Source organism: Onychostoma macrolepis, chromosome 11, assembly GCF_012432095.1.
Source record: "Onychostoma macrolepis isolate SWU-2019 chromosome 11, ASM1243209v1, whole genome shotgun sequence".
NCBI classification, from domain to species: domain Eukaryota; kingdom Metazoa; phylum Chordata; class Actinopteri; order Cypriniformes; family Cyprinidae; genus Onychostoma; species Onychostoma macrolepis.
Genome location: NC_081165.1, coordinates 7,101,178 through 7,118,305, shown reverse-complemented (window position 1 = coordinate 7,118,305; position 17,128 = coordinate 7,101,178). Strand labels below are relative to the sequence as shown.

The 17,128-nt window shown below is 39.7% G+C and overlaps 3 protein-coding genes across 4 annotated transcripts in view; 2 read left to right on the top strand and 1 right to left on the bottom strand.

Annotated features, from left to right (window-relative positions):
• The window catches only part of syn2b (synapsin IIb), a 127,142-nt gene that overhangs the window by 49,218 nt on the left and 60,796 nt on the right, over positions 1 to 17,128 (bottom strand). The gene's annotated exons all lie outside the window — the stretch shown is intronic.
• LOC131549263 (metalloproteinase inhibitor 3-like) lies at positions 4,564 to 7,016 on the top strand. The gene is made up of 5 exons (XM_058791276.1): positions 4,564 to 4,809; positions 5,326 to 5,402; positions 5,501 to 5,594; positions 6,175 to 6,293; positions 6,643 to 7,016. Exons 1-5 carry the CDS (start codon positions 4,686 to 4,688, stop codon positions 6,811 to 6,813), a joined length of 585 nt encoding a protein of 194 aa, XP_058647259.1. The 5' UTR covers positions 4,564 to 4,685; the 3' UTR covers positions 6,814 to 7,016.
• On the top strand, positions 14,325 to 16,816 carry LOC131549267 (metalloproteinase inhibitor 3-like). 2 transcript variants are annotated; one of them, XM_058791280.1, is made up of 5 exons: positions 14,325 to 14,566; positions 15,025 to 15,101; positions 15,216 to 15,312; positions 16,006 to 16,124; positions 16,402 to 16,816. In XM_058791280.1, exons 1-5 carry the CDS (start codon positions 14,443 to 14,445, stop codon positions 16,456 to 16,458), a joined length of 474 nt encoding a protein of 157 aa, XP_058647263.1. In that variant the 5' UTR covers positions 14,325 to 14,442; the 3' UTR covers positions 16,459 to 16,816. The 2 variants fall into 2 exon arrangements, 1 of the variants encoding a protein (XP_058647263.1); XR_009273371.1 differs by having other exon boundaries at positions 14,330 to 14,562; positions 16,402 to 16,814.

Here is a 17,128-nt window from a genome sequence, read left to right as displayed (position 1 = left end):
AAATAGCAAACACTTTGCCCAAATGACCAAAATATCCAAATAGTATGAGCCTATTTTTTCCTGAATAAATAATTGCATTAATTTAGCAGAAGTTTCATCCAAAGCATCACGGCAGAACCAAACCCTTATGAAAAGCAGTACACTTTAGCACACTTTATAATAAATATTTAAATATAAGTTAATGTCATTAATTGCATGTCATGTATCAATACAACACATTGGGATTGATGTGTGCTAACTTTAAATGTAATATCAAATAACACACAATTAAAATTATGAACAGATACTTTGCATGTCCTGTATATCTTTAAAACCTAATTTTTAAATGATTAAAATTAAAACATGATTAAAAATGTGCTTTAATGTAAAAACTTGAAATTTGACATTTTTACAAAATGCATTTTTAGAAGTGTAATTAAATGCGTTAGGAAACATAGCCATGGAAGTGTCTCTTTTTAAGTACACTTAAGTAGCATTTATTCAATTAATATATTATCTGCAATTACAGTTCTATTTTAATGTACCTTTAATATCTGAAGTACACTACAAGTGCACAGTCACTACTATTAGGCACACACGTTTTTCACAAGGGTATATGTTAGCAGCAGCTGTGGGGGTTTTTTTTGTCATCAGGACATACATTTTCATGTTTATAACAGTAATCTTGGGCGTAGACTCGTTTAAAATAATGTAATCATCTGCTTTTAGCCAGGTTTCTGTCAAACATAGAACATCCAGGAGCCCTCTCTGGGCCAGACTCGGGAACTGGAGCCCTCTCTGGGCCAGACTCGGGAACTAGAGCCCTCTCTGGGCCAGACTCGGGAACTAGAGCCCTCTCTGGGCCAGACTCGGGAACTGGAGCCCTCTCTGGGCCAGACTCGGCAACGGGAGCCCTCTCTGGGCTAAACTCGAACGGAGCCCTCTGGGTCAAACTGGGAACGGGAGCCCTCTCTGGCTAAACTGGGAACTGGAGCCCTCTCTGCGCCAGACTCGTGAACGGAGCCCTCTGGGTCAAACTCGAACGGGAGCCCTCTGGGCTAAACTGGGAACTGGAGCCCTCTCTGCGCCAGACTCGTGAACGGAGCCCTCTCTGGGCCAGACTCGCAACAGGAGCCCTCTGGTCAAACTCGAACGGAGCCCTCTCTGGGTCAAACTCGAACGGAGCCCTCTCTGGGTCAAACTCGAACGGAGCCTCTGGGTCAAACTCGAACGGAGCCTCTGGGTCAAACTCGAACGGGAGCCCTCTCTGGGTCAAACTCGAACGGGAGCCCTCTCTGGGTCAAACTCGAACGGGAGCCCTCTGGGTCAAACTGGGAACAGGAGCCTCTGGGCCAGACTCGGCAACAGGAGCCCTCTCTGGCTAAACTCGAACGGAGCCTCTCTGGGCCAGACTCGGCAAACAGGAGCCCTCAATGTTGAAGGTTGAACAATGAAGTAGTGGCTGTAAGACCCTGACTCACTGTGGGCTACCAGGACCTTCTCTACAGTACCTGTTGCTAGTTAATAATATACTTCTGACTGAAGGATGAAGGCTTCACTGCCTTGGACAGAAGTTTGGACCATGCCCCCAAAGCGGAGGGGTCTGCGAGTGAACTGGAGCGAGTAACATCAGAATCAGAATCAGAATGAGCTTTATTAGCAGGTATGTTTACACATACGAGGAATTTGTTTTCGTGACAGAAGCTTCCACAGTGCAACAGAATGACAGTGACAGAACAAAAAACACAGATAATAAAAAGAAGAATTAAAAATAGAACAAGTAAATAAGGAATTACAATATACAAACTGACAATTGTATGTACAGGTATATAACAATAGACAGTTTTGTATGTACAAGTATATTATGTGCAATTTGAAATGTAGACTAAGTATGCGTGTTAGATAAATAAGTGTATAAATAGTATGTGTTCCACAATTATTTGTCAAGTGTTCATGAGATGGATTGCCTGAGGGAAGAAACTGCACCTGTGCTGGCCATGCTGGTGCTCAGAGCTCTGTAGCGTCGACCAGAATCAGAATCAGAATCAGAATTAGCTTTATTCGCCAGGTGTGCGCAAACACACGAGGAATTTGTTGTGGTTTTAAGGTGCTCCTGGTACATACATACATACAAACACATCTGACATGAGAACAGAAAAAACATTTAAATAGTAAGACTTAACAATGGATAATAATCATAATAATAATAATAAGTATGAATCTGGAACAGTAGATTTATGTACAGATTTGTGCATTATTTACTCTATATACAGCTGTATAAATAAACAGATATGTATGTGTATTTACATAATACTTGAGAAAGAGGCAATAATTAAAGATGGAGAATGAATTACAGAATGAATAACAGAACACCGGTAATGATTCAGACGGCAGACGGCAGCAGTTCAAAGAGGGAGTGTTCTGGATGTGAGGGTCAAGAGTGATTTTGCCTTTTGCTCACTCTGGATGAGTACAGTTCTTGGAGAGTGGCGAGGGTTGTACCAATGATTCGCTCAGCAGTCCGGACTACCTTCTGAGGTCAGATTTGGTAGCTGAGCTGAACCAGACAGTTATTGAAGTGCAGAGGACGGATTCAATGATGGCGTAGTAGAACTGTTTCAGCAGCTCCTGTGGCAGGTTGAACTTTTTCAGCTGGCGAAGGAAGTACAACCTCTGCTGGGCCTTTTTGACAGTGGTGTCTATGTGAGTGTCCCACTTCAGGTCCTCAGAGATGGTGGTGCGCAGGAATCTGAATGACTCCACTGCAGTCACAGTGCTGTTCATGATGGTGAGTGGGGGGAGAGCAGTGGGGTTTCTCCTGAAGTCCACGATCATCTCCACTGTTTTGAGCGTGTTGAGCTCCAGGTTGTTGTGACTGCACCAGACAGCCAGCTCTTTAACCTCCTGTCTGTAAGCAGACTTGTCACCGTCCTGAATGAGGCCGATCAGTGTGGTGTCGTCTGCAAACTTCAGGAGCTTGACAGAGGGGTCTTTAGAGATGCAGTCATTGGTGTACAGGGAGAAGAGCAGTGGTGAGAGGACACAGCCCTGAGGGGCACCAGTGCTGATCATACGAGTGCTGGATGTGTATTCTCCCAGCCTCACTAGCTGCTGCCTGTCTGTCAGGAAGCTGGTGATCCACTGACAGAGGGAGGTGGGCACGGAGAGCTGAGTTAGTTTGGGCAGGAGGAGGTTTGGGATGATAGTGTTAAAGGCCGAGCTGAAGTCCACAAACAGGATCCTCACATAAGTCCCTGGTCTGTCTAGATGTTGCAGAACATAATGCAGTCCCATGTTGACTGCATTGTCCACAGACCTGTTTGCTCTGTAGGCAAACTGAAGAGGATCCAGCAAGGGTCCATTATTGTCCTTCAGATGGGCCAGTACCAGTTTTCAAAAGACTTCATGACCACAGATGTTAGAGCCACAGCCCTGTAGTCATTTAGTCCTGTAAATTTGGATTTCTTTGGGATGAGGATGGGATGAGGAGTGTTTGGATATTCTTTCAATAAAGTTAGAGAAAATGCCATTAAAAGGTTAAAATAATAATAAATGCCCCTGTAAATCACTTTAAGGAGTCAAATATCATCCTGTAACGGGAAGGCTAATTTTTGTCATTGATCAGAATTGCTCCTGAATTTGTTGACTGTGCTCCTATTTTTTTTTTTTTTTTATATTACATTTTTATTAAATTTTGAATGTGATGTTGAAGGGGCCCCATAAAAAATCAGCACACAGGGCCCAGAATTCTAGCTAAGGCCCTGCTCAGAGGACTTGCATCTTATGAATCATCGAGGACCAAAATCCTCTTTACTGTTGTACTCAAGAAGAAAAAATGTCACCCACATCTTGGATTGCCTGAGGGTGAATAAATTAGCAGCAAGCTTTCATTTTTGGGTGGAATTTCTTTTTTTTTTATATCAAGATGCTTTCAATGCTAGCATGTCTCAACTCAGTATGAGACTGATTTCAGATATACGGATATACTGTAGATATTAGGACTTAAAATGGTGATATCAACAGTCTACTGGTTGTTTGTTAAGTGTTTAATTTGATATCAGTTTTTATGAAAAATCGGTTGACAGATTGCATGTAATATTAATTAAAATGTTCTGTCCTGAGCTTAAGACATCTTTTCATATGCCCACAAATATATACAGTTAAATGAAAATCTGGCTTTTTAAATAATAGATATGCTTTAAATAAGAATGCAAATATTTGGCAAACACTTTATTTTTATGCCACATTACAGGGAAAATGTGTGAAGAAAATCTCTTATTATGCAACGCTTTGTAACATGCTGCTTTATAAACATTTCACAATTTGAGGGCTGATGTTGTCTCTTTGTACACTCTCATTCTTTATTCTCTTACAACTGTGCTGTGATGGGGTGTACAGTAGTGTGTGTTTCTGTCACGATCTCCAGCTGGAGTGCCCATGAGCTGCTCTAGAGGGCACTCCATCCTTGACCTTTGCCAATGTTTTCCGGACTCCATTTCCCATAACACCCCATGCCTAGAACTGATTGCATAATTGCTTGATTGCATGATTGTTTCCTGTCTGCAGGACTATTTAAGATACACACAAACCCACACTCAGGGTGAAGAGAGAGAGACAGACAGACAAAGCAAGCAAGCACGCTGTATCTGGTCCAGAGCCTGAGTTTGTAGTTTAGTCTTGTGCTGTGAGAGAAAGCGAGCGAGAGCATGTCTGCTGCTGTGACTCTAGCGCTGCTGTTCTTCTTGTCTGTGGCACTGAATGAACAGGTGACCGAGGGCTGCAGATGTGTTCAAAGACACCCGCAACAGCAGTTCTGCTCGTCTGACGTAGGTACGTCAAACACATGCATCGCTAACCAAACTCGAACAGTTTTACAGAACTATTGGTGCTTTATTCAAATCTGTAGGTTGCATGCTGCTTTAAGATGTTACGAGATGTTAAATTCCTTGCATTTCAGTCATTAACAGTAGTTCAATGATTTGAGTAATTGAACTACACATTAGGTTTATGGAGAGCACTGGGATCAACCCCCTAAAACAGTAACCCATAAACTTTTTGTAGTTATAGTTCAAGACATTATTTAAATCATCCTTTTTTATTTCTCTCTTTTTTTCCCTCAGTGACATGAGCTATTTTCTTGTGTAGTGGCAAATTATTTAAAGGGATAGTTCACCCAAAAATTAAAATGGTCATTTAATCACCTGTATATCATTTCAGACCTATATGACTTTGTTGAACACAAGGAGAGATATTTTGGCAGACTTGAAGTGTTTTTCTTTTGGACAAAATGTAATGTAATCCAGGGGCCTTTTTCTGTTTTTGTCACATCTGACTCTTACCAATTAGTGATTCGAGCTAAGGTCACTGGAAAGGCAAACTGCGAACACCCTGGATTAACTGCTTACAACATCCAAACTATCCAGGTGAGACTGTACTTGATGCATTTTTAAATTCAAAATTTTTTTTTTTTTTAACCGAGAAACCCCTCTTTTTTTTTTTTTTTTTTTTTTTTTAAATCCAGACTTTTAAACAATTAGACAAGGGAATTCAGGTCATCTACACATCTCAAACTTCATGTGGCATCAATCTGGAAAATGGCGAGTATCTGCTGTCAGGTAAGATCTCTTACTATCTGAGTTTGAGTTGAAACCGAACACCCTGATGCTGTCAGTGATCATCAGTTTATGCTGGAATACACTACACATTATGCCCAGATTTACAGTATGGTTGAGTCTGTGCTAGCTGCTGAAATTCAGAGCCATTATGCAGATTTTGGGCCGTTGGCGTTAACCGAGTTCAGTCTGTTTGTTTGCAATCCTCCGTTGTGTTCTATTCAGTTTTTCCTCTAACATTTCGGCGTAGTGTTTAGAATTTGTTCAGGTATTAAAAGTCATGTAGACTTATTCCAGTCAGACCAATTAAGCTGCATGTTCCTCTTTAAATACCTCAAAAGACTTAAGAACTTGATAAAACACTTTATTAGTAAGCTGTAACTGTCCTCCGTGATGTTACACTCATCAAAGAAAAGACTAATATTATCCAGGACCTCAAACATAAAAACTCTAAAGAAGCTCAACAGAACATGAGGGTTCAATAAGTGAGGACATCTCTAGGTACAAAGTTGTATATACAGTATAATGAGCTTTAGTTGTAAAACTCATACATGAGAAAAATGTTATGTTTTTTCCACCTAAGGACATGTCAAGGACGGCAGGGTCGTTGTTAACTTGTGTGACCTTGTGAGGCTTTGGAACAGTCTCCCCTCAGATCAAAAGCGGTACCTCAGCATGCGTCAGAAAGTCTGTACCTGTAAGGTAATATAACCTATATTCTTACAATATTTCACCATAGTCTGACTTCGAGTTCAGAGCTGTTGAAACCATTGCCGTTTTGGATGTTGTCAAACACCTAGGCTCAGGTCTTGTTCAGACCAAACAACGCTTATCAAAACTTTTTTTTTTTTTTTAAATTCACCTGTTTAATGCATAAATTAATGTGAAGGACATCTCAGATGCCATACAATAAGTTCTTAACCCTTATAATTAATGAAACTTTTAGAAAGTTTTGGGTTTGTGAGCTTTACTTGCAGCTGTTGTATTAACCACAAACTGTCCATTGACTTGTTGGTTGTTGGTGGTGTTTCTCAAACTGTGGTCTCTACAGATCGTGCCCTGTACTGGAGCATCCTGTTTGATCAAGATGCGTCGTAAGTGTCTGATAAGATCCCAAAATGTAGCTGTTATTGACGATCAAGACGCTCTTCAGTCTATATGCCTGCCATACGGCTACTTCGGCTTCTGCAGGTGGGAGAAAATCGCTACAACAGCTCTCTGAAGACCAAGTGCATCAGCCATTCGTCAACAACTACGTACAAAACACTGTTCCTGGAGATTTGCAATTAACCATTAAACTCTTTTGTGTGAAAAAGCGTCTGTATTTTAATGCGGGTTGTATGTAGGCATGTGCAGCAATGCCAGTATCTGTAACAGTCACAAAGTTAATTCGTATCGGTATTTGAATGAAACCAGAAGTAGGCGGAGCTTGAACTGGAACATTGTACTTAAGATTTTTTTTTCTTTTTTCTGTAATCACTGAACAAATGCGGTTTAAACCAAATTAAAAAAAAAAAAAAAAAAAAATTATCCTAACAGTTGGAGCCTTGTATAGGCAGTGCTTTGAGCAGGGCTGGAATGGGACCAAAAAAACACACTCTGTGCTTTTTAATTTTTTTTTTTTCTCTCTCTTTGGTGCAAGCAGCCCACTACTATGATCAGAATTGGGCTGCACCTGTTCTATAGCCTAGTTATGTCATTCAACATCCACACTCTCACTCAAACACTTTGACCCCATAATAGGGGAATACAAGGGGGCCCGTTTTGATAAGGAGGTTCAACCAGCTCTGAGTTTAAACTTGACCTCAGTTGACTTGCTGTGAGATGGAAACTCTGTGTTTGGTTTCAGAACTGATGAATTGTATTAGTTAATGTAACGGAGTGTGTTGACTCGGAGTTCAGCACGCGCACCTCTATCAGGGGCGGACTGGAGAAGGCCTGGCTGGTTCCTCAAAGAAAGTGTCAAATTAAGTGATGTTGACGGCCGACAAAAGGGGGCGCTAATGCAATCTATTTTTGCTTATAATAAACCAAAACTGACGCTAAGGAGAGTGGCTCGCGATGGCAAGCAAAAGATGAAGATAAAGGCGGATGGGAGAAGCTAAAAGGAAAAAAAGCGAACGGTTGCGTCAGGTTATTTTTACCCGCCTCTCTCACTATACACAGCATGTAGCCTATAGCACTGCAGTAAAACCAGGACAACCCTAGTCCGAGCATCCACTGCTGTTCATCACATTCCGTTCATTCATAACGAGACCGGATTCAACAATGGGTTACACCTGAGAGATGGAGTTAGAAAATAGAGTAAACGAAGTAGCCTATAAGGTGCTTGCTCCGATGAACTCACACGAATACTCAAATTGAAGAATTAGTTTCTAGATTTTATGTCATGTCATATACATTTTTGCATTCTGCTCTTTTATAGATTTGAAGTATTTAAGTTCATATTTACTTCAGTCCCTTGCTGAAAAAAACAAACAAAACAAAAATAGAAACATCAATAGAATTTGTAGTGGTTTTACTGGTTATAATGGAAATTTTATTGGTTTTAATGGAAACTGTAGTGTATTGGTCTCTACTGGTAATGGTTGCCTATTATTGTTAAATATTGTTTAAACCACTGTATCCTAATGGAACATGTCCCAAAACACACTACAGGAAAGCATTATTTAATGGTTTTAATGAATAAAAGTTGATGGTTTGTGTAGTGTTTTTTAATGGTATTTGTAGTTTATTATTATTTGTTTATTTGGAACCCCATTAGCTACTACCAAGGTAGTGGCTATTCTTGGGGTCCAACAAGTAAAAAACTAAATTACATTAATCCATAACAGTAACAGAACCCATTAGAATTTCGGTAATTGTTTCTATTGTTTTTTTCAGCAGGGTCACCATAGGTTTTGTGATGTTATTTGCCATAAATGCAATACACTGATTGCTGTAATATTGTGAGATAGAAGCGGCTGTTTGTAGTTGTGGAGGGTCTATTTGGGAGAAAATCCAGGGCTGTTTTTTACTCCCAGTCCGTCCCTGCTGCCAACCGAAAACAATTAAAAAAAGGCGCCTCTTACTGCAACAAAACCTTGTCCTTACCCTATGGAGGACAATTTTACATGTTTTATGTAAAATGCACTTAAAATCAAAATCCCCCAGAAACAAGACTAAATATCTTAAACCATTTTTCATCTATAGAAAATGCATCTTAACTTAAGAATTTTTAGATAGGCCTATTTGTACTTGAAATAAGACAAAAATACTCGGTAAGAAAAGCAATTTTGCAGCATGAATGAATGAGGTATTTAAACATCGCTAACATTTTTAAAAGGGGGAGGAGACCGAAAGAAACCATGGGTTTACGAAGAAAACCTGCTCCAGACCTGGGGACTCATTTATAAAACTCTCCGTAGATTTCATTCTAAAAGTGTACATAGGCACAAATACTGGTGCATCTCAATAAATTAGAATGTTGTGGAAAAGTTAATTTATTTCAGTAATTCAACTCAAATTGTGAAACTCGTGTATTAAATAAATTCAGTGCACACAGACTGAAGTAGTTTAAGTCTTTGGTTCTTTTAATTGTGATGATTTTGGCTCACATTTAACAAAAACCCACCAATTCAATCTCAACAAATTAGAATACTTCATAAGACCAATAAAAAAAAAAAAAAAACATTTTTAGTGAATTGTTGGCCTTCTGTAAAGTATGTTCATTTACAGTACATGTACTCAATACTTGGTAGGGGCTCCTTTTGCTTTAATTACTGCCTCAATTCGGCGTGGCATGGAGGTGATCAGTTTGTGGCACTGCTGAGGTGGTGTGGAAGCCCAGGTTTCTTTGACAGTGGCCTTCAGCTCATCTGCATTTTTTGGTCTCTTGTTTCTCATTTTCCTCTTGACAAGAGAATCTATGGGGTTCAGGTCTGGTGAGTTTGCTGGCCAGTCAAGCACACCAACACCATGGTCATTTAACCAACTTTTGGTGCTTTTGACAGTGTGGGCAGGTGCCAAATCCTGCTGGAGAATGAAATCAGCATCTTTAAAAAGCTGGTCAGCAGAAGGAAGCATGAAGTGCTCCAAAATTTCTTGGTAAATGGGTGCAGTGACTTTGGTTTTCAAAAAACACAATCGACCAACACCAGCAGATGACATTGCACCCCAAATCATCACAGACTGTGGAAACTTAACACTGGACTTCAAGCAACTTGGGCTATGAGCTTCTCCACCCTTCCTCCAGACTCTAGGACCTTGGTTTCCAAATGAAATACAAAACTTGCTCTCATCTGAAAAGAGGACTTTGGACCACTGGGCAACAGTCCAGTTCTTCTTCTCCTGAGCCCAGGTAAGACGCCTCTGACGTTGTCTGTGGTTCAGGAGTGGCTTAACAAGAGGAATACGACAACTGTAGCCAAATTCCTCGACACGTCTGTGTGTGGTGGCTCTTGATGCCTTGACCCCAGCCTCAGTCCATTCCTTGTGAAGTTAACCCAAATTCTTGAATCGATTTTGCTTGACAATCCTCATAAGGCTGCGGTTCTCTCGGTTGGTTGTGCATCTTTTTCTTCCGCACTTTTTCCTTCCACTCAACTTTCTGTTAACATGCTTGGATACAGTACTCTGTGAACAGCCAGCTTCTTTGGCAATGAATGTTTGTGGCTTACCCTCCTTGTGAAGGGTGTCAATAATTGTCTTCTGGACAACTGTCAGATCAGCAGTCTTCCCCATGATTGTGTAGCCTAGTGAACCAAACTGAGAGACCATTTTGAAGGCTCAGGAAAGCTTTGCAGGTGTTTTGAGTTGATTGGCATGTCACCATATTCTAATTTGTTGAGATAGTGAATTGGTGGCTTTTTGTTAAATGTGAGCCAAAATCATCACAATTAAAAGAACCAAAGACTTAAAGGGGTGGTTTACTGCGATTTCACTTTTTTCATTTTAAATAGTGTGTAATGTTGCTGTTGGTGCATGAACAGTATCTGCAAAGTTGCTGCGCTGAAAGTTCAACGTAAGCGGAGATATCGTCTTTTAAAGATCAGGAAGTTACAAAAACAACGGTTCCCGGGTTGCATACGTAACAAACCCATAAATTTGCATCAACCCCTCCCTCCGGAACATGCAAAAGAGGGGGCAAGGCCATGTTCTGCGGCTTTGTCGAAGAGGAAGAGTTATAGTGGAGAGTTGTAGCCATGCCGTCGAAACGGTGTTATTTTCACCCAGCTGTCAGGTCTTCTGTGTTCGGGCTTCCTACGGACGCTGTAGTTCGTCAACAATGGTTAAAATTTATGTTTGATTATGTTCCTGACAATTACAATCCTAATTTAGCTCTCTGTGCTGCGCATTTTACGGAAGACAGCTTCCAGAATCTACACGAGTTCAATGCTGGATTCACACAGAAACTATTACTAAAACATGGAGCAGTTACAACTTTAAAACCAGAGGCAGCAGTTGTTGGGCCACGACCTGTGAGTAAGATTTCATCATTTTAAATGTATTTGCATGTATAATTTCAGACGTAATGTTTTAGTTTTATCAAGGACGTAAACAAATGCCAACGCTGGCTTTAGTAGCCAGTTAGTTAAATGCTATTTCGTGTGTCTATGACAAACGCGTACAAACATTTTGGACCCGAATTTGTAATTATGTACTAATTTTGTAAATGTATTTTCCATGTATACTTTATGACGTAATTTTTCAATTTGATCAAGAACGTAAACACAAGCCAACGCTGTTTGGTTATAGTGGCCAGTTAGTTCGATGCTATTTTGTGTGTATAAGACAAACGTGTACAAACTTCAAAAAATTGTATGTAATCACAACAGCAAACTTCATTCAGAAACGTTTGTAAGAGCCGTGCTTGCGGAAGTTCTGGTCTTCAACGAGCCCAAAAGAGCCCATGTTACACCTCTCTTTATCTCCCTGCACTGGCTACCAATCACGGCTCGCATCAAGTTCAAGACACTGATGCTTGCATATAGAACAACCACTGGCTCAGCACCCGTTTACTTGCACTCTCTATTAACAAACTACATCCCCTCCAGAAATCTGAGATCTGCTAGTGAGCGACGCCTCGTGATACCATCACAGAGAGGCGCAAAATCACTCTCTAGATCATTCTCATTCACCATTCCTGGCTGGTGGAACGATCTTCCCACCTCTATCCGGAATGCTGGATCCCTGTCAATCTTCAAGCAACAACTGAAAACTCATCTCTTTCGACAGCACTTGACTTCATCCTAAACTTAAAAAAAAAAAAAAAAAAAAAAAAATTATCTTTACTTATTCCTTCCTTTGGTAGTTTGTATTTATTTGAACAATGTCTGAGACTTGGTGTTGCAAGCACTTCGTATGTCTGATTGCCTCTTCAAGATTAATCGCCGATGTATTCCCCAATTGTAAGTCGCTTTGGATAAAAGCGTCTGCTAAATGACTAAATGTAAATGTAAATGTAAGTTCTGCTGGACTCTCTTCATTACCGCTTTCTGGGTCTGATTCTGGCTCAAACTGATACGGCAATATTGACACCATTATTTACATTTGACCGGAGCACATGCAGCTCTCGCCCGTGAAGGTGATGGGCGTGAAGTTTCTGGACAATGTGCAGTACGCAGTTTAGCCAATCACAACACACCGGCCCAACTAACCAATCTGAGCCCATTGCCTGTTTCTGAGGGAGTGGTTTCAGAGAATCAGGACGTCAACCGGTCGTTCAAATGACGGAGGAGAAAGCAGCTTACAATAAAGGTGAAATATATGAAAAATAAGGCGTTTTTAACAAACGAAACACGAAGACATGATATATTGCACCCCATAAACACAATCATGCAAAGAAAAAAAGCAGTAAACCACCCCTTTAAACTACTTCAGTCTGTGTGCACTGAATTTATTTAATACACGAGTTTCACAATTAGAGTTGAATTACTGAAATAAATTAACTTTTCCACGACATTCTAATTTATTAAGATGCACCTGTAGATCATAACACAGTCTCGGAGGTCAGAAGTGGACTATCCTTCACCTGAAATGTTTGCCTTTTCATCCTGAAATGCGAGGCAAATGTTGGATCACAATAATTAGGAACCACAGTCCCTTCCCTCGATTGGGATGTTCTCTTTTATTCTGGACGGCAAGGACAGTGACTGTAACATGGAGCGTTTTTTTGCCGTATTAACACGTATTTAAATACCGATTTCATCAGGCTCCGAAAATTCTTCAAAAAGAACACAAAGAATGGCTGTCATAGATGCGACTCTTGCGTCATCAGAACAGGGTTCGACGCACCACCGTTTCCGGTTAATAAACGTTTTGCATCGTTTTGTCGGGGCTGAACGCAACCCTGTATCAGCGCTTATTTTGTAAATTGCGAGGTCCCAGAAGAACAAAGCGAGGTGACCGATAAGTCGAGGGAGCATTAATTAAAAATCATGGTTATTTTATTTAAACATTTTAAGCATTTTTTTTAGTATTTGGTAGTTTTTGTGTAAAGCAGCTCCTGGGACAGTACAGTACTTTGGAACAGTTTATTTATTTATTTATTTTTTAATAAATAGCCTTTGTTAGTCATATCAGCTTGTGTTTTATAGTATATACAAATGGATAGGTTTAGGGGGTTGGGTTACGTGCTCAAACGTGTAAATTGTGTAAATATAAAAATAAATAAATGTAAATATTATAAAGATTAAAACTAACTCACCGAACGCGTTGCAGTGGCAGAAAGGTGGTGCAGGCACGAAAGTTACTCCCAACTGAAATGCATTAGATTGAAAATCGTGCTGATGACACGAAAAAAATGGAAATTCTTGTCCGTGAACACGAATCAATAGATTAAAGTTTCGTGGCTATGTCGCGACAAACCATGAGACTGGGTTGGTTTAATCAAGAATAAGGGATGGTCGATGCATTGGAGATTGAGAGGGAAATTTGTCATGGTGTTCAGAATGAACAGTGGACTCCAAAAATGTTCCCAAGCAGGAAGCAATGAACACTGCAGGGACCCTCAGTCGCAAGCAACTTGTGTAGATTTACAGAGTGAAAAGCCTTGCTTGACAGCTTTATTTTGGCATATATTTGCATACTTTTACCGTCTAATCAATCTCAGGATCGCAAATATTGCCCCTTAATAATAATAATAATAATAATAATGTCAAGCAGGGCTGTGAACTGACCACCTCATAGAATATGAATATTGAATGTCTTCATGAGTTCAAGTCCTAACCAGCACAAAAACAGCAAAATATCATCTAATAATTGTCATCTAATAAAATGTAATCTAATAATTAAACACCAAGATATTTTTTGTCAGTATTGTGCACTTCTAAATTAATGTAGCCTACATTATAATTTTTTTTTTCTTCAGGCCAAAGTCTTTAAAGGTGACTTTAAAAATGTGCAGCCACCAATAAACTATTATAAGCACAACAAGTTGTTGTCCTCTTCTGTCCTGTAGTCATTGATGTTTTCGTAACATCAAGCTGGCTGTTATTTTAAGTTATTGAACATTCGTTATATTTATTGCTTAATTGCAGTCGCTATAGACTGTTTTACTCGTTTAATGTGATTTTTGCAATGGTTGTACTGTGCATAATGCAAACAGTGGCTCCGCCTATCATCACATTCATGCAGATGCGGTCTGCAGACGTCACGTTCAGTGAGAGGTGTCAGGTGTGTATGGAGCAAAGTTACATGTTTGGTCCTTTTCCGCCGTGAATCGGGACAGCCCACGTACAGACGCCGTGACGTCATCGCACTTTAAAAGCGAACTTCGAGGTGCGCCGCAGCTAAAGCGCGCGGTATCTGGTCCAGAGCCTGAGTCTATAGTTTAGTCTTGTGCTGTGAGAGAGAGAGAGAGAGAGAGAGCATGTCTGCTGCTGTGACTCTAGCGCTGCTGTTCTTCTTGTCTGTGGCACTGAATGAACAGGTGACCGAGGGCTGCAGATGTGTTCAAAGACACCCGCAACAGCAGTTCTGCTCGTCTGACGTAGGTACGAGATGTTAACTGTCTTTCAGTCTTTCATGTATTTCAGTCTATTTACAGTTGTTCAATTACTTGAATCATTAAACAACACATTAGGTTTATGGAGAGTATGGTGATGGAATCTTAACATTTGCTAAATTATAGTATATGACATTATTTAATCAAACAAAAAAGAAAATTCTGTCATAATTTATTCACCTATATCATTTCATACCTGTATGACTTTTTCCCTGTGGAACACAAAGGAAGATATTTGGAGAAATGTCTCAGTGTTTTTCAGTGGGCTCCAGTGTTGTTTGGTTCCCAACAGTCTTTCAAGTATCTTCTTTTGTGCTCAATCTTGGAAAACTTGAAATGCGAAATATGAACAGTGTTTTTGCTTCGGACAAATGTAATGTAATACAGGAGCATTTTTTAAAATAAAATTAATACCTTTTTGTAACATCTGACTCTTTTACCAATTAGTGATTCGAGCTAAGGTCACTGGAGAGGCAAACAGCACTCGCCCTGGATTAACTGCTTACAACATCCAAACTATCAAGGTGAGAAAATGCACTCGACTCATCATTATCCAATACCATCTTTTTTAACAAGAAATATGTGTGTGTGTGTCTGTGTATATATATATATATATACATATATATTTTTTAATCCAGACATTTAAGCCATTACACAAGAAGGGAATTCAGGTCATCTACACATCTCAATCTTCATGTGGCATCAATCTGAAGAACGGCGAGTATCTGCTGTCAGGTAAAATCATTTACTCTCTCGAGGCAGAGTTTGAGTTGAAACTGAACGCTCTGATTCCTGATGCTGGTTATTAACATCAGTTGAGGCTGAAATATGCTACACAAATTATGCCTAGATTTTTAGCCCAATTTACAGTCTGCACAGATTTTGAGCCATCTGAGTTGGCTGATTTCACAGAAAACCACATGGTGTATTCAGTTACTCAACTTTTAGAGCACATTTTCACTTATCATGCATCTCTTAGCAAGAAGACACGTTTCTGCATGAGTTTGTGGTGTTCGGAATGAGTTCAGAGTCTGTTTGTTTGCAAACCTCAGTAGTTTAGTGTATGACATCCAGTTTTTCCTCTGTAACAATTATATTTGTTTGGATTTGATCTGTATTCCAGTCAGATCAATTAAGCCTCCCGTTCCTTTTTAATATCTCAAAAAACATACTTAAGAACTTGATAACACACTTCATTATTAAACCGTAATTGACTTAAGACTAACCCTGAATCCTCAAAGAAAATCCTAATATTCTCCAGGACCTCAAACCTAAAAACAATAATGAATATCAACAAAACATGAGGGTTCAATAAGTGAGGACATCTCTAGGTATGAAAAGTTGTGTATATACAGTATAATGAACTTTAACTGTGTAATTAATTGAGATGCATAAGGAAAAAAATAATGTTTGTTTTTTCCACCCAAGGACATGACGACAGCGGCAGGGTTGTTGTTGATTTATGTGACCGTGTGGAGCGTTGGGACAGGGTCTCCTCCGTTCAAAAGCAGTACCTCAGCATGTATCAGAGAGGCTGTGTCTGTGAGGTAATAATCCAAATCATACTTTTACAATAATTCACCATAGTCTAAATTACTCCGAGTTCAGTGCAGTTGAAATCCAGTGGCTTTCATTTTCACCCAGCTAAGTTTTCTGCCACTTTGAATGATGTCAAACACGTACTAATGAGTGTGGCATTTGAATACTTGGCTTTGTAATTTCTACTTTCAGCCCTTTGTGTTAGCCTAGCCAAGTATTAAAACAGTTGTTGTGTTACAAGTACAGATATGAATTCAATCATCTCTCAAACTGTGGTCTCTACAGATCTCGCCCTGTACTGGAGCGTCCTGTTTGATCAAGATGCGTCAGAAAAATGTCTGATGAGAGTCAATGATTCATCCAGTCTTGATTATCAAGAGGCTCTTCAGTCTATTTGCCTGCGAGACAGAGACGGCTTCTGCAGTTGGCAAAAAAATCCGTTAAGTAACTAAAAAAGCTCCTAAAAATGACGTCCTTAAGAACAAGAGCATAAGCCATTCGTCAGTGTTCATTTTTGCCCTTTTGTTCTCCAGAATGCTTAGAACACTTTGAAATGAATTTAAACAAGTTACTGAAGCTTTGCAATGCAGTCAGCAAATACATACAAAAACTGTTTTCATGGAGATTTGCAATCAACCATTAAACTATTTTGCATGTAAAAGCATCTGTGTGTATTTAATGGGAAATTTAAGCATGTTTATATACATTTGCATGTTCTTACTGCCAATGCCTTGTGTCAAAAGCATTCATCTGTATTGTTTTTCGCTTTTCTATTCTGATGAACATTGAGTTAAAAAAGTACAGTTTAATTAAAAAAAAAACTGCAATAAACAGTAACGTTTAAGGTTCATTCCACAGCCACATCAGACTACTTCACTAGAAACCGCAGAAACAGAATATTAGCTTGTTTGCACAATGAAGAAAGCTGATAATGATTGTAAAACTGCATTACAGAGGTGTTATATTGAAACACCGTGTGTGTATGCTGCATAGAGGGGGCACTACAGAGACA